The following is a 16398-nucleotide window of genomic DNA, read 5'->3' on the forward strand; positions in this document are numbered from 1 at the left end:
ATCAAATCTATAAATATGACTTGGAAGTGTTAAATCATTCTGGGTTGACACAACACACAAACATTTGTTGTAAAATTTTATTTGTTCCTGTTTTATATCCAGATGTGTTCTTTTTTTGTAAATCATTGATTAATCATTGATTAAAAAAGACTTTCTGAGTTGAACGTTGTCTCAGTCTATTTTTACAAATGGGCGTCAGAGTTTGGTACATTCTGCACTTGTGCTGTAGTGGTTAAGGGTAACAAGCCTGAAGCCAAAGATTGTATAATTTTTGAGCAAATGACAGTCACTTCATTTGTTGCCTTTGAGATGCTCAAATGTCCAACAGAGCTGTTCAGGAGCTTGAGGATCAGGGAACGCGTATCTAATACTGTGAATATGAAGCAGGGCGGTGATGACGAAGACCATCTGTGCTCAGAGTGCGCTCCCTGGATGATGGGGGAAAAACATCTTTTTGACCTTTTTCAACACTATTGATTAAACAGCAAAAAAATACTGCAAATAAAAAAGAGAACTGTCTAAGGGAAGCTGACTGGCAGGAGATGTGAAACAGCCTCAGCAGCTACAGCTTCCACTGACAGCAGAGGTTACAGTTTTCAAGAGTTGAATCCGTCTTTTAACCCCCAAATCTTCAACAGTTGCCAGTTTACTGGAAGCTGTGGACTCAAATCATCAGTACAAAAGGCAGCAGGTTCAGGCCATGCTGCGTGTTTTGGTGGTCTTCTTGGCTGCTGCCGGTTTTGTGTTGGGACTTTTGCGAAGCTTGGATTTGGCTTTGAGCATTTTGACTTGCCGAAGGCTGTTGAGGTGCATTGGTTTGGGTTTGGTTGCCTTGGGTGCTTTGGCAGGCTTTGGGGTGACAGTAGGGGCGGAGGGGAGGTTCTCGCCCCCGGGACAGGCTTTGAAGACATGGACATCCTTGACTTTGCGGCCCCTTAGCTCAGGGGGATTGGCACAAGTGGCTCGTACCTTCAGGTTGACTTTCTCAATCCACCTTGATGGGAAGGAAATGAAGACGTGAGGATGTAGGATTACTAGTAGCTAAATATAACAAGGGCATTGCTTAAAAGTGGGAAACTTTTACCACTGTATTTAAAGATGCACTCTGCAGTTTTAGAAACTCATTTTCATTTTGCAGTATTGGTAAGGAAATAATACAAACTCCTAAGGACAGGAAGTTGGAAGCTAGAGAGGTGGTAGAGAACTATTTGATAATTTAGTTTGTTTAAGCATGAAAATCATTCATTGATTTTTGTCTCTTCTATTCAAAATATATGATCAGAAGGCCTTAAAAGGAATCCTATGTTCAAAGAAAACCACCCCACATGAGAATACAATATTTTAGATGTAAAACAACATTGAGGGAACTTTAAAAACAAAACTTAAAATAAATACTCAAATCATTTCTGACTACACTAAAAGTGGTGTGATTGTCTTACAAGCGCAGTGGCAGCAGAGGGCAGTCACACATCAGAGGGTTGTCGGCCAGGTTGATGACCTCCAAAGAAGTGAGAGGGTGGAGGTTAGGCACCTCCTCCAGCTGGTTGCCCTCCAGGAAGAGACTTCTCAGCCCAGGACCCAGACCTGCCAGGGAGTTCTGTGACATCTAGAGTACAAGATATCACATTAAAAAATGTTAGATAACTCGATGAAATGTTTTATTACTGAGGCAGAAGGTGTAACTGAAGGGCAGGTTAGAGATAAATGAAGAGACAGGTGTAGGTTGCCATAGCTCACTCACCTTCTCCAGCCCCATGTTATCCAGATACAGCTCCTTCAGTGACCTCTGCAGTGTTCGAAAAGCATTCGGCCCCACCCAGCGGATTGAATTCCCGGACAGCCTCAGGTCTCTGAGGTTTCCCGTCTTGCTCAGTGCTTCACTGGGCACTTCCGTCAGCTTGTTTCCTCCCAGGTGGAGCGTATCGAGGTCACTGGCCTGCTCCAGAGCCCTGGGGGACACGTGATCGATGGCGTTCCCGGTGAGGTAGAGGGCTCTGAGGCCCTCGGCCCCAGTCAAGATGTCTGGCTCCAGCTTGGTGATGGCGTTGTTTTCCAGGTGAAGCGCCAGCAGGCTGGGCACCAGTCTGAAGGCTCCTCTGGGGAAACCAGTGAAGCGGTTCTTCTCCAGGTGGAGGTAAGTCAGCTGAGGGAGACCTGTGAATTCAGATGATCTAAAGTCAGAATTATGAATAGAGTCAGAATAATGAAGCCTTTTCTACTATTTAATGTTCCAATTAACAGACCTTTAAAGGCGTCGGGGCTGAGGGAAGTGAGGTCGTTCTCCGACAGGTACAGGTAGATCAGTCCCTTCATTCCACTGAAAGCTCCACCCTCCACCTCCACAATCTTGCAGCGCTGCAGATGCAGAGACACCACCTGGGCAACACCGGGGAAGCTGTTGCTAGGGATGTAGTGGAAGTGGTTGCCACGCAGGTCGAGGAGACGCGTGCTCGGAGAGAAACCCCGAGGAACTTTGGTGTGGCCGCGGTTCTCACACGAGGAGTGGTGTGTCTCGGCCTGAAGAGGGGACAAAAACGCACAAATCATTTTATTTTGAAATCATCTACAAGAAGTTAGAAGCAGGTTAGGATTGAGTGACAGTATGCTACAAAAGCAAATCACAAAACTCTCCCCTGGAATCTGACACCGCGTGAGCCCCACTCACCTCGCAGGCACAGTTGGCCGGACACTTGACCTTGTTCTCTGGCGCTTGAGTGGGCGGTGGCGTGATCCTGGTCGCCTCCTCGAACTCTGCCTTCAACATGGCTTCCTGGCTCTGACAACGCATCTCAGGAGGGTAAACGGCTTCCAGGTTCTCTCCTGAGAGATGGGCCGGTCCTCCACATGTCCCCATCAGCTTCACCTTGTTGCGGATCGCCCACTCCCTGTGGTGAGTTCGTCAGGAGGATTAGCACATTCTGACTGATGTGATTAAAGCACTGAGGCCACAGAGGTCTGCTGTACCTGAGGGGACGCAGGTAGCAGTTGCAGTAGACGGGGTTCCCAGCCAGGTTGACACGTGCCAGGTTGGGTGAACCTTCGGAGAAGGGCTGGATGACACGCAGCTGGTTGTAGCTGATGTCCAGGTGGATGAGGCTGGGGGATTTGGACACAGCTGTGTGGGCCATGTCCTGCAGGGACATGTGGTCCAGGAAGAGGTGGGTCAGTTTGGCCATGGACACCACCTCCTCGCCGAGGTAAGTCATTGGGTTGTAGCTCAGATCGAGACGGGTCACCTCTGGCAGTCTGGATACAGCGAGGGAGAGGTGAGGATTATCAGGATGGGATTTTCAGGTTTATTAGATTTTCCAAGACATCAGGCAACTGTGAAATTAACAAAGATTTTGTAGCCGTGCTGGCAGCATGGCTCTAGGTGGCAGTGTCAGGTCGTTAGCCCTCTTCTTTAGTACAGACTTTGCAACAACTACTAGCTAGGTTATCATCAAATGTCCAACTACATATATTTCCATTCCTAACATTTGCTTTTGGATTTGACTTTTGGATTGTTTGCCCCATCACAGATATTCAGGAAGCATTTTAAAACTCCTCATTGGTTTGTGACCACACGGAACTGATGACATTCCCGTCAGCCTCAGCTTTCCTTTATAATTAGTGAAAATAAGCTTTTAGCATGCTAAAACTAAACTAAGATGGTGAACATGGTAAACATTACTGCTAAACAACCAGATGTTAGGATTGTCAATATGAATGAATGCTCATGGTAGCCAATCAAAAGCAATAATTACCCACAACAGCAATTTGTTTTTGTAAAAACAGTAGAACTTGTTCATTAACACACTCAACCTAAATAATGGTAATGGTGCCAAATAGCCCACCTGGTCATGGTCTCGCTGGGGAAGAACTGCAGCTCGTTGTGGTCCAGACTGAGACGTGTGAGCGTGAACAGACCAGCGAAGGCCTCGGTGTCCAGGTAGTTCAGAGAGTTGTGACTGAGACGAAGCCATTTGATGTTCTGCAAGCCCTGGAGGGAGAAGACGTCGCCTGTTTGACAAATGTTCCGACACCAGGAGACTTTTCTGCAGTTCTTTCAAAACCATCACTTCAGAGTTTTTTGCAGGTGGTTTTACCTGAAAGGCCATGTTGGGGATGTAGACCAGTTGGTTGTGTGTGAGGGAGAGCAGGTTGAGGAAGCCGAGCTGAGAGAACGCCCCGGGCTGGATCTCTTCCACACGATTACGATCGAGCATGAGCTGCTTCAGCGAGGACAGTCCATCGAAGGACTCCTGGACAGAGGAGGACAGAGTTTGGTTTAATAAGGAGGCTAATGGAGACTTTTTTTTTTGGTCTCTCATTGATAGAACAGCTGAAGATATGATAGGAAACAGGATGAGAGAGAGGGGGCCGCTGCAGCGAGGACAAAGCCCAAAGGTTACCAGAGACTTTTAGTTAAAGGGTAACAAGTGTGTTTACATGTTTGAAGCCTTTTGTGGCTCCAGAGGAAGCTGCAGATAATCTGATAAATTGCCTCTTGAAATTCCAATTTTCTTTATGTGTGTGTGTGTGTGTGTGTGTGTGTGTGTTACAACCTGGTAGAGGATGTCAATGTTGTTGTTGGCCAGGTTTAGGAAGACCAGGCGACCGAGGCCGCGGAAAGCCCCCTCTTTCACCCTGCGGATGTTACAGCGCTGCAGCGACAGGTGAGTCAGGTAGGGAGTGTGTTTGAAAGCCCCGGTGGGGAGTTCCTGGATGTCATTGCCTCGGAGATCTAATTTCACCGTGATCTATAAAGAAACAGGGTTACTTATCAGACAGAACAAGATGGGACCTAAATATGCTACGGAAAGGGATGTATGCTCGAGCGGATAAAAGACCTCGTCAACAGTGGGTGGAACTTGGGTGAGGTTCTTGCTGACGCAGGTCACAGTGAGCTGGATCTGGTCACAGATGCACTGCTGTGGGCATTTTGCTGCGTGTGCAGCAGGCACGCAGAGGAGCAGCAGGGCGGGCAGCAGGACCCAGAGGGTGTCCGGACCGAGCTGGGAGTACATCTGAGAGGAACAATAATCACATCATTCATTCTCTACCCTAACCCTCTCATTCAAAATAGTTTTTTTTTAGTAAAGTTATCACATTATATTTTCCATCTAATTCTATTACATAAGTTCAATGTAAAGGGTCACATTTAATGCAACGTTTTTTCTATTATGTTGATTTAATGTACATTAAATAACTAGATGTGACTGTGATTTATTATAGTAGACAGATCAGCCAGTTTGAATTGCTTTCATTTTATGTATAATGCTTGAATTTTAAACGCTTGAAAAGCACAATATGTTTATGATAAAGATCCCCTTAGCTTTATATTGATAATGGAAAAAATAGAACAAGGTTTATGTCTAACTTAAACTGAAGACTTTGCATTAAATGTGACCATTTACACTGAACGGATGTAATAGAAGTAGATGGAGAATTCACCCTATTAAGTAAATGATTTAGGCAAGTTATTTTTTGAGTGTTGGCCATGCAGGGAGACATGAAATAAAAGGATACACAGAAACAACCATTCATTCTTCATTCATTTACTTGCTCACAGTTTATTCAGTTTATTTGGCCATGGCGGTGTCTACAGAGGAAACACTGAATCGACATCATTCATCGTTCACTCCTGTGCTCTCTGCTGAACTGTGTAGTGCTTCACACCTGTAACCGTGTCCAGCTTGTCAGAAATAAACAGTTTGAGGATTGAATGTTGATTACTTCCCTAATGATTAGCTCTTGTACAAACTCACTGTAAAACCTCCATAATCTGCAAGTCTATAATAATAATCTAGACTATTCATAAATTGGTTTTATGTTAAAGGGCAGGTGCGTCGCATGAACTAGGACCCCAAACCTTCTCTCTCTCAGAGCAGCTGTTTTGCATTTGCACTGCATATAAGACTGAAATGTTTTATATATGCTTGAGGTAGAGGGCCAGTGCGTATTATTACTGTGGATTTAGGGTGGAATATACTATAATATTAATAATTATGTTCCATAAGTGTATAATCACCTGAAACTAAGAGACGTGGTATTTTCATTACCTTAGAATGAGTCTTTTATATCGACAGAAAGAGCAGGTCCTCCATGTTTCTACAGTAGCCAAGAACGGATAACAACAGGGACCAACATCTGCAGAATATTGTACTTTTTACTCCCCTACATTTGTTCCGTTATTACATTCATGTCATTTTTCAGATGAACATTTTACATTTAAAATAAACATATGATACATTATAGAATACAACGCTTAATTATGTCAGTCCACCTCAGACTTATCTTGGGACACTTTGGAGGGGGCCGGACCCGAAGACAACCACAGGAATAAAATGTTTCTAAGGTAGCAGTAGTAAACTCCAACTCCAACAACTGTAGAAGTGTAAGTTGCAGAAATGCAGTGTAATGCTCTCATGTGGAAGAATTAACTATTTAATGATGTGATATATAAAGATAAACGGGTCAGTCACAGGGTGCATTTTTCTGCACAAAACAGTTGTTCTCCTTTTGTTACATTTAGCTGACATCACTTCTGTTCTTTTCCTAATTAGGATCGTACTTGTAACTGAGTATTCTTACAGTGTGGAAGTTTTACTGAGGGATCAGAGTGCTTCTTCTGTCACTGCATAGGTGTTGTAAACAGCCAACAACAGGAAGAATGGGTAGCCTACCTGTGCAGGTAAAATAAAAGAAGAGGATGTCAAGCTCAGGAACAACCAGGGGCCCCTACTTACAGAACCACACAGGTCCCTGTGATTGAATGTTTGGCACTATGATTCAGACTACAGTACATCACTAGATATATAATATTTACTGTATGCAAAACTAACAACTCTACCAGATCCTCACTAAAGCTCAGTTTGATGAAAATCATCTCCATTGTTCTGTGTTTTTTGGGGATTAGTGTCATTTTGGTCAGATTGGGTCGCCCTAGTCTTCACTGGAATGCCTTAAAACCACATTCCCATGACGGATCAACAGTCTTGATCCGCAGGAATGGACATGAAAAGCTTCGCAGCTCCGCACTCTGAAACTCGGAGTCTCAGAATGTTGACACGGTGAAATGGTGCCTACCCAAACCTCTCTGTCAAAACTGCAGCGCCAGACCCTCTCAGAGACCCATCACTGCTCCAACCACAGCGAAAACAATATCGCAGTGTATTTATTGATTCGTTCTGTACATCTGAACTTTACTTTGAGGTTGCGTGGAAAAGAAGCTGACTTCTTACAGTAGCCTTTGTCAAAGAGTCTCCACCATTTAGCGTCATTTAGTCCCTCAGACCCCCTGAGCAGAGAGGGGCCAAGAAACTAGAGACGGTGGAATTTCCTCCGGCCGGACTATTTGTCCGCGTCCCCCCGGGGATCAACAGTCCTGACCGCAGAGGAGCTGCCGCGCCGGCCGCGCACAAAGACGCACAGTGTCTTTCTCTGCCGGTGTTGAGCCAAAGTTCGTTTTCCCCTGAAAAAAAAAAAAGTGTCTCCGGGCCAAGAACAGTGAGGAAACTACTGTCAACCGGTTCTCATTGGGATTAAAAGACTAACATCGCAATTCCTCCCCCATATTTTTAACATTATGTTAACGTTATCCTGTGCGTAAATGTTGATTTAATGACGTTTTGGGAATTAAGAAAATCTGCTATATGATCCAATGTGGAAAATTGCTTGTTTTAGTTGAGATCTCACATTTAACGACAACCAATCTGAACATGAAACCAATACTGTTGCACAACTTTTAAAACTTTTTGATGCAAAAATGCGCAAAATACACAAAAACGTGTCCACGTGATTTAATAACTGAACAATCTGGGGACTAAAATCTCAATATGTATCATCTAGTATTGAAGCGTCCATCTGTCACCATTACATCACTCAATTAACCGTGGCATGTTTAAAATCCTGCTCTTTGATCGTTTACAGTAAGTACAGGGCTCCATTAACGCACGGACTCACCTTGGTTCCGTCGTGGTTCCGTCCAGCTGCTGGTCGTTTACTGGACGCTCACTCTCTCACGGTCTCTGCTCCCTCTGCCGCTCTTCCCCCGGCTGTCCCCCATCCAAAACAAACTGCGTTTATCCCCTTCATTCACTGACACTCCCCCCGCAAGCCTGCACACACACACCTCCCGCCTCTGGAGTCTGCACACTGCTCCACTGAGCCTGTCAAAGGAATAACTTACTGCAAAATAAAGTTATTGAGCTATTTCACCTCACTGTCTGGCTGAGGACTCATCTCTGTTAATCACACCCACACACAAACACACACAGAGGAGAAGAGCCAGGGGTTGTTAGATCAGTTATATTTCAGAACAAATCAACAACATATCAGTTAAACAACATAAATCCATTCCACATGGTCTATTGTTAATGAGTATCTAAATGCCATTAAAGTGTAATCCATTCTCATCCTGTTTCCCTTTCATGCTGGATCACATCGCGGACACATGAGGTAACACACAGCAGCTCAACTTGTGTGAGACAAAGTCATACAAGAGCACATTTTGTTTCAATAAGACTGATAAACAAGAAAGATAACAAACAGGTAAATGTGATTGTGGTCCCCTGAGCTCTGCAGTGGGTCTGTGTTTCCAGGCTCGAGTGTGTGTGTGTGTGTGTGTGTGTGTGTGTGTGTGTGTGTGTGTGTGTGTGTGTGTGTGTGTGTGTGTGTGTGTGTGGGCTCCATTCCTGCTCACAGTCTGATGCACACAGTACTCTGAACTGACTGGACTTCATGGACAGAGGTACAATGATTGTGTGTGGACAGGATGTCCTGAACGTGTTTCTTTCGCCTAGCAGTAGAACTTTTCAAATAAGACGTGTAAGACACAAACATCCTGCTTGTAAAATGTAAGAATAACGTCAGCTCTTTATTTTGCACTGACTTATTTTGACATATAGATTTTTAGATTTTGTTCTGTACAATTATCATGCACAATTGTCTTGGATTACCCATTTCCCAAGTTTTCAGAGCGACAAACATCAGAGCACGTGAGATGCAGGCCTAAAAATCCAGCAAATGTGAATGCTGTAAATGTTATTCTGTTGATGTAATCATTTCCATGGCTGTCTCATAAGACAGACGCATCGTTTGATAGTTGTTTAACAGGGCGTCTGACACTACATACCATTAAATGCAAGGCAATATGTTGAAAAGGTGCTGGATTTGTTACAGTAGCTCCACTCAAAGTTAAAATCTTTTTTTTTTTTTTTTTTTAAATCAACCTCAAAGGTTAACTGATGTGTGTATTTCTATATTTTTATTATTTGTATCTCTATTTACTATAAAAAATATAAGTCATAAGTAGAAAAATAAAAATTAAGAGATTCTGGACAATATTTGTCAAGCCTTCATAAAATATACAAATCAAGAGTGGAGATATGTTAAGTGGTTGTCTGAGTTCAAGTGTAAAACGCCCCTGTTGGTTCTGTTACTGAGGAGATTAATGTCAGTACAGTGTGTGTCTGTGTCCCAGTGTTACTACTGGCAGTGGCTGATCAGTGCTGGTCGTTGCACTTCTTCTCCAGAGCAGAGCTCAGCCTCTCTCCGGCAGAACTGCACGACTTGAGTGCTTCACTGTTCCTGCAGATATTCACAAAAAAAACAACAACAAAAAAATAGGTTTTTACAAACTGTAGTCGTTAATGCTAATGCTTTATTTAGAGTTTTCGCAGAAGTGAGCCAAAACTTGTGAAAAGATCATCCTACTTTGATATGAAGGTGTGAAGCAGCGAGGCGTGATGCTGTGAGAAGTATTCCTGCTGGACGGCATGCTCCAAACACAACAGCTGACCTGGGACCAGTGACACCTTTTTCAACTTCCCCTCCCCCTGAAACACCAAATGGGAAAGTAGAAACCTAAATGAGGTGAAGTTTAACCAATATATAACTATTTAATATCAAATGGTGACAGAAAGGGAAGAAAACCCAGCGAGGATTAAGGCTGTCCTAAAGAACAGCCGATGTGATGGTTTGATCTTTTTAACCAAAACACACCATTATATCATTGTGAACAAAAGAAATTAGCAGTTAGGTTGACAAAGTGGTGTATGTGTATAGACAGTGCCAAAGAAAACCCTTCAAGATACAAATCAGATTAACCAACTACTAAATAATATAGCATAATAAAAATAAAAACTATAATAACTAAATAATGGAAACTGATGTGAACAGAGTCTCTACAGTATAAGAGGATTATTCAGCACCTTGGAGAGAGCACACCAGTGCTTTGGTGAATAAAATGTTCTGGAGGGAGACACTGAACACATTTATTTACAACACGTTCATCTTGATACATGTGTCGTTGTCACATCTTGTTAGCAGGAATCAATCTGACAGTATTACAAGAACACAAAATGTTCTTTATGTTATGGTAAACATTTATCGTATCACATACGAAGCAGACCAGATGATATGAGTTGTTACTGTACGTGCACAACTTTTATGTCAATTGAGTCTCAATAATAGCAAATAATGACAGTAAATCTCATGCTTGAGTGTAATATTATTGTTACACCTCAGTTACCATCAAAATAATGAAACCAAAATGTTTTCATATTATAGGGACATCTGATTTTAAGATAAAAAAACAACAAAAAGTTTTTGCTAGTGTTATCCTTTTCCCTGGATATACAGGGGTCTGAATAAGAATAGGGTCGGCAGACCCTTGCAACCACCTAGAAACAGAGTCCTGCTGTAATGAGTCCTACAACGTGGAAATAAGTTGCATTTTTCATTTTTTTTCACAAGTTTTAAGTAAAGTGCCTGAAATAAGGTCTGTGGTAGCATAAGCTTAAGAGATTTTGGCGTTTTGATCTACTACACCAGTCAGTATTTTTCCCACTTGTCTTTAAAAAGGTTGAAGCTGATACGTGGCTACATGAGACTAGAGGTTGTCTAGGACATTAAAATACTCATCTGCTCACGATGTTGGTCTAGTTAGGTCTTAACGGGTGGACTTAAAGTGAAACTCTAGCCAAAAAGCAAGCTAGGCTTTATTTGTGAAAGTATGATTCAAACCTTCATGTAAAAGCATAATTACAACTACAGAGGCACTTATAAGATTTACTGTAGTAGGGGTACTTGTAGCAGCACTGTACCTTGAGGAGTCGCATCTGGACCAGAAGCGTGGAGAGGAAGCAGTAAGACTGGAAGGCTGAAGCAGAGAGGAGCTTCTTTAACACAGCATCTGTGGTGGGACACAGTGATACAGGACAGTCAACCAAGATGGCAGATCCAACTCTCAAAGCCAGGATGAAGATAAGCATTTGTTTTCAGTAGTAGCAACATTTTGTTCACCAGTAGTTTCAAGGACAGCTGTCTTGGTCTCTGATTCCTCACTGTACAAAGAGGCGATTTTCAGAAGGACATCTGCTGCCATGTGTGGGTCAGATGGATCCACCTGATAAGAATGAGAGATTTATGAGCAAGTTACATCCATACACAAAGGTTACTTATTAATTTTTTTTTACCTATTCAAGCACAATGACACTTTATTCCATTGTTTTTAAATTCCTACCTGTCGACTGAGGTCTGTCCTCAACTCTCCCAGCTGAAGAAGTTTCTCTACAGAGGGGCAGCTGAGGAAGGACATGATCTCTGCCTGAAGGAGGACACAAGGTCAAAGTCAGACACACAGCAGGAACCTTCGACTAGAAAAACTGTCTGGTTTATACATCAACGTAAAATGTTTCTATAACATATTTAAGGTGTCATCTTACTGGGCTCTGTTGTTTTTCAGGACTGTCTCCTTTTATGATTCCATTCTCCTTCACAATTTCATCGTCCTCCTCATCGTCTTCATTACAGTTGTCACTGGCATCATCATCATCACCGTTTTCACGGTCATCGTCATCTTCCTCCTCATCCTCAGGTTCTCCCTCATCATCACTGTGGTTCAGTCAAAGAAACATTGAGTTAGTTGTACTGAAGAAACCAAAAGGAGCTTCAGGAAAGATCAGTTTGATTGCATGACATTAAACACACACACACACACACACACACACACACACACACACACACACACACACACACACACACACAACCTGAGTGATGACAGCATGTCTCCTTTGTCCATGTTCTCCATAGCTTCTCTCAGAGCCTCACAGCCCTCCTCTCCCAGACAGTTACCTGTTAAAGTCACATTAGAGAATCATTTACATCAGGGAGCCTCATTTGTTGGCACTAGAAAGATTAGCTGGTTCAACTTATTTTCATTTTATTAATGTACACATTTAAATTACATATTGACATAATTTACACTGAAATGTCGTGTTCCTCTTTGAAAAAACAATCATCCCATTCTAATGTTAACAGTGACAGTTAACTCTCGCATCTGAGATGTTTGCAATCACCTAACAAGCCAGCAGCTTTAAAATATGGTTTATGATATGAATTTAAATGCAGCTCTTACAATGCAAGCACATTTTTTTCCAAATGATTTCATATGAAACACATGTTAATATACACACACACACACACCACCCATATAGATTATATTGTACTCAATTCCACTATTTTCTTTCATTTAAACACTTGGGAAATTAGTCGTTCAACAGTCAGCGTGCGTACCGTTAAGATCCACTTTCTCCATATGAGGTTTGTCCATGACAGCCTGAGCCACCACGAGTGCTGCTGCCTCCGTGATCTCACCAAAGGACAGATTAAGCTCCTGAAGACAAGAAACAGAGCACTGTGATCAGGCTGTGGAAAGAGAAGACACACACAGAGATAAAGACTGGACTTTGATGATAAACTGACCTTGAGGATTGGCAGTCCCTCACGGAGCACTGCGGCGAGGGCGATGGCTCCTTCAGAGCGGACCAGGCAGTCACCGAAGTTGATCACCTGTACATTCCTCAGGTGTCTCAGAGCCTATCCATGAGACAGAAGACAACATGTACAGAAACAATTTGGTTTATACACACTGGCTACATTCCTACCCTACTTAAGGATTATGTGACCAGGCCTCACCTGTGCCATGGCCAGCGTTCCCCTCTTGGTGAAGGTGTTGTCGTTAAAGTTGAGGACGCGGAGCTCTGGGTTGTGTCGCATTGCTGAGGCTAATGCCATCACTCCTGCGTAGTTGATACCATTCTGGGGCATGTGGACTTCTTCCAGGCTGCCGATTATCTTACATGGTAAAACACAGATGAATGTCAAATGTCTCATTTTGTTTGACCAACAGCCTAAACTGCCAAGGTTTTAAAAGTGCAGTGAAAGGAAACAGAGACGCTGCAAAACCTCGCATTTGAAAAGTTGAAAATAAGGAGTGTGCATCAATTTTGCACAAAAATAATGACAGAACAATTACCTGATTATTAAATAGTTCCTTTTTTATCGACTAATCAAACTGAGTTCTGCTCTATTTGAAATGTTGTCTCAATTATCAGAGGGTGTGAAAGTAAGTGTTTCATGTTTTCATTCCCTGAAATTATGAATGATACATATTCAAACTTAAAGTGTAAGTGAAGATTTCAATAATATTATGAAAAACATTTTTGCTTTTTTCAATTGATAATATTCTTACTATAACTGTAATTACTCCTACATTACTAACGTTTCTGAAGCTTTAGAATTTGTTTTTTTGTAATATCATATTAATCCGTGTATTAAAAAAAGTGTGCTCTCTACCTGGAAGGCCTTGGCCAGGGCACGGGCTCCTTCATTTTCCAGGCGGTTCCTCCCGGCAATGAACACTCTCAGTTTGAGTGGAGCTCCGTGTGCTGATGACTGTCTATGGCACTCAATAAGGGCTTCAGCCAGGATCTACACAAACCATAGATACAAATCAGTGATGCAAATCTTATTTTCTTCAATTTTGTTTGAGGGCATCACAAATTTACTATTTGATGTTTGAATTTGGAGGTACATGGGAGGTATTAAGGTATTCAGCACTGCTTCAAGCTCACCTTTCCTCCTCCGATCCCCATGCCACAGTTGTTGAGCTTCAGCTCCCTCAATGTGTGGCAGGAAGGACTCTTCAGCAGCTGCTCGATTCCCTTCACACCATCTGGCCCAAAGGCGTTATCGCTCAGGTCCAGCTCAGTCAGTCTGGCCCCTGAACTCATTAATGCACTGCCTAGGGAGCTCTGATAAAGCACAGAAAGGGAAGATGTCAATCACTAATATAAAATACACCACACTATGAATCAACACGCGTATAAGATACATCACACAATCACACATAATCTGCAATTCTCACCAGGGCTGTTGGGATTTCAGAGCGCAATCTTCCGGTGAACATATCACTCCAGAAGCATCTCTGAAAGACAAAAAGAGCTGTAAGATAACGAAAAGGTACCAACAGTGCTGCATCTTCTTTTCTATAAAAATATACAGACAGTATCTGAAAGTATCAATACAGCAAGATTTATATTGTATTCAGCCATGGTACTTTTTGAGCTCTGACCAATTTGTGTGTATTTGTTATACATTTTATCTTAACAATGATCTTGTTTTGTTATTTACGTTAACACTTGACACTGATGCATTTGAGAAGTTTGTTAAATGAGAACAGCACTGATGAAACTGTCCCCTGAAAAATATCTGAAGGATAATCAGCCACAAGACACATCAGTACTGGTAATACAGTTACTGGTCTTCGGCCAGGCTTGAACAGAGGTGTACCTGGAGCAGGTCTTTGTTCTCCAGAGCCTTGGCAATAGCCCTGGCAGCATCAACTCCCAGAGTGTTTCCCTCCAGGCGCAGAGCCCTCAGCCCTTGGTACTGCTCTATGTCACGGACCAGCTCCTCCACTGGAAACACAGATAACAGGTTGTCAGGGCTGAGCAGCATACAGGGACCAGCCCTCTGGTGTAACAGTGTACTGTGGCTGATAACACGGGGCTAAACCCTCTCTACGACGTCTGACCTGATGCTGCGTTGTCCAGCTTCAATCCCAGACCTTTAAAGCTCAACTCTCCATCCCCGACATGGGTCTTTGAGAGAGCGTCCGCCAGCTGAGCGATGTCATCAGAGGCCATAATGACTCTATGGAGACGAACAGAAGTCAGACAATAGAGGAAAGGATCAGGTTATAGTAACTTCCTGAACATATGAAATGACAGAAATGGCTTCCTTTCGAATCAGTTACTACAGCCGAATTCGGAAAAATGTCATTAAATGATAGTTGACACATTACAAACTGATAATTTTCTAACACAAGCAACGTTAGAAGAACTATCAACAGCAGTCAAGGTAGCTTTTTAGCCTCACCGGTGCTAGCTAACAGAGGCACCCAACACGAGCAACACTCACAGCGCCAGCCCAACTAAAAGTGCTTCATAAACTGTATTCTCGTGTCTGTCGGCCATTACAACAGCCACACAGCTCACAGCAAAGCACCTGAAACTTACCACAAAGTGTATTTTCCAGGGAGGTGATGGCGACAGGGACACGCGCAGCTCCTCCGAGTAGCGCGCCGGTTGCTAAATCATGTGACGTCACGCTGCCCCGGTTTCTTTTTCGTTGAATGTGGTGACGTCAGTTAAAATTAGGCTACAGGTGGTTTGGCGCCACCTGCTGTTACCTGTCCTAATACAGTGGTCCCACTTTTTATTGACTATTATTGACTGATAAATATTTTAATTAAGGAGCGAATTATAATTGTTCATTCATTAAGGTTAGTTCTGACGCCGTCACCAATATTTACAATATTTAGAGATATAATTAAAATGGTATTTGTATGTTTAATTGCACTAAAAAATGTTTTACTCAATGTATTACCTTTTATACATGACAAAATATCGCGTCCTTTTAAATGTAAGATTATTGTAATAAAGTCAATACACATGGTTTTACAAATTCTGTCAAACTACAACCAAACGTTCCTGTTTTCTTCATGAACTTCCAATTTCACACTTACTTTTAAAATAAGTTTCATCTCTACCAACCTGCTTTAGTTTGGTTTGTTGTGTCCCTGTGTACATCTGTCCCATATTACTGGATCCATCTGCCTCGTTTGTTTACTATCATTCACAATTAAAAGAAAAACAAAACAAAACAAAACAAAACAAAACAAAAAAACTTGCCACTTTGTTAAAAAAAAGAAAGCTGTCGCAAAATTGACCAGTGCATGCAAGAACAGTGTTTGCACCTGTTGTGCCTCAGGAGGGGGCGCAAATGATCAACAACAACTTTGTTTTACCTCACACATTTCTCAGGACTCTTGATTTAATAAATAAACAAAAAAAAAACAAAACAAAAACAAAAAATAGGGAATAAAAAATAAATCAGTAATTATATGGCTTTAGGTTCGGTATCTAACAAACCTTTTCCGATCCAGCTGCAGTAACATTTAATCAATTGTCTACAGGGGCATAAATGCTTACGCCTCTACCTGAAACACGGGGCATCATCTAAATATTCACTATAATAAATGTTTTCAAATACTCCGTTAGCTGTGGA

At 42.4% G+C, this 16398-nt stretch overlaps 2 protein-coding genes across 3 annotated transcripts; both read right to left on the bottom strand.

Moving 5' to 3' along the window:
- Positions 1-234: 234 nt before the first annotated feature.
- chadlb (chondroadherin-like b) lies at positions 235-8132 on the bottom strand. 2 transcript variants are annotated; one of them, XM_037080899.1, is made up of 12 exons: positions 7948-8132; positions 6577-6668; positions 4833-5009; positions 4548-4742; positions 4089-4244; positions 3837-3982; positions 2965-3246; positions 2666-2885; positions 2244-2517; positions 1742-2154; positions 1440-1606; positions 235-994 (listed from the first exon to the last, which is right to left on the bottom strand). In XM_037080899.1, exons 3-12 carry the CDS (start codon positions 5007-5009, stop codon positions 694-696), a joined length of 2331 nt encoding a protein of 776 aa, XP_036936794.1. In that variant the 5' UTR covers positions 6577-6668; positions 7948-8132; the 3' UTR covers positions 235-693. The 2 variants fall into 2 exon arrangements, with proteins under 2 accessions (XP_036936794.1, XP_036936793.1); XM_037080898.1 differs by lacking the exon at positions 6577-6668.
- A 144-nt stretch (positions 8133-8276) lies between these two features.
- Positions 8277-15970, bottom strand: rangap1b (Ran GTPase activating protein 1b). Its single transcript, XM_037080901.1, has 17 exons — positions 15885-15970; positions 15348-15520; positions 14864-14982; positions 14620-14747; positions 14195-14254; positions 13902-14081; positions 13624-13758; positions 12964-13122; positions 12751-12864; positions 12562-12661; positions 12036-12120; positions 11712-11880; positions 11510-11593; positions 11290-11392; positions 11091-11179; positions 9700-9821; positions 8277-9573 (listed from the first exon to the last, which is right to left on the bottom strand). Exons 3-17 carry the CDS (start codon positions 14973-14975, stop codon positions 9489-9491), a joined length of 1725 nt encoding a protein of 574 aa, XP_036936796.1. The 5' UTR covers positions 14976-14982; positions 15348-15520; positions 15885-15970; the 3' UTR covers positions 8277-9488.
- Between the last annotated feature and the right edge of the window lie 428 nt (positions 15971-16398).

Source organism: Acanthopagrus latus, chromosome 20 (assembly GCF_904848185.1).
Source record: "Acanthopagrus latus isolate v.2019 chromosome 20, fAcaLat1.1, whole genome shotgun sequence".
Classification (NCBI taxonomy): Eukaryota; Metazoa; Chordata; class Actinopteri; order Spariformes; family Sparidae; genus Acanthopagrus; species Acanthopagrus latus.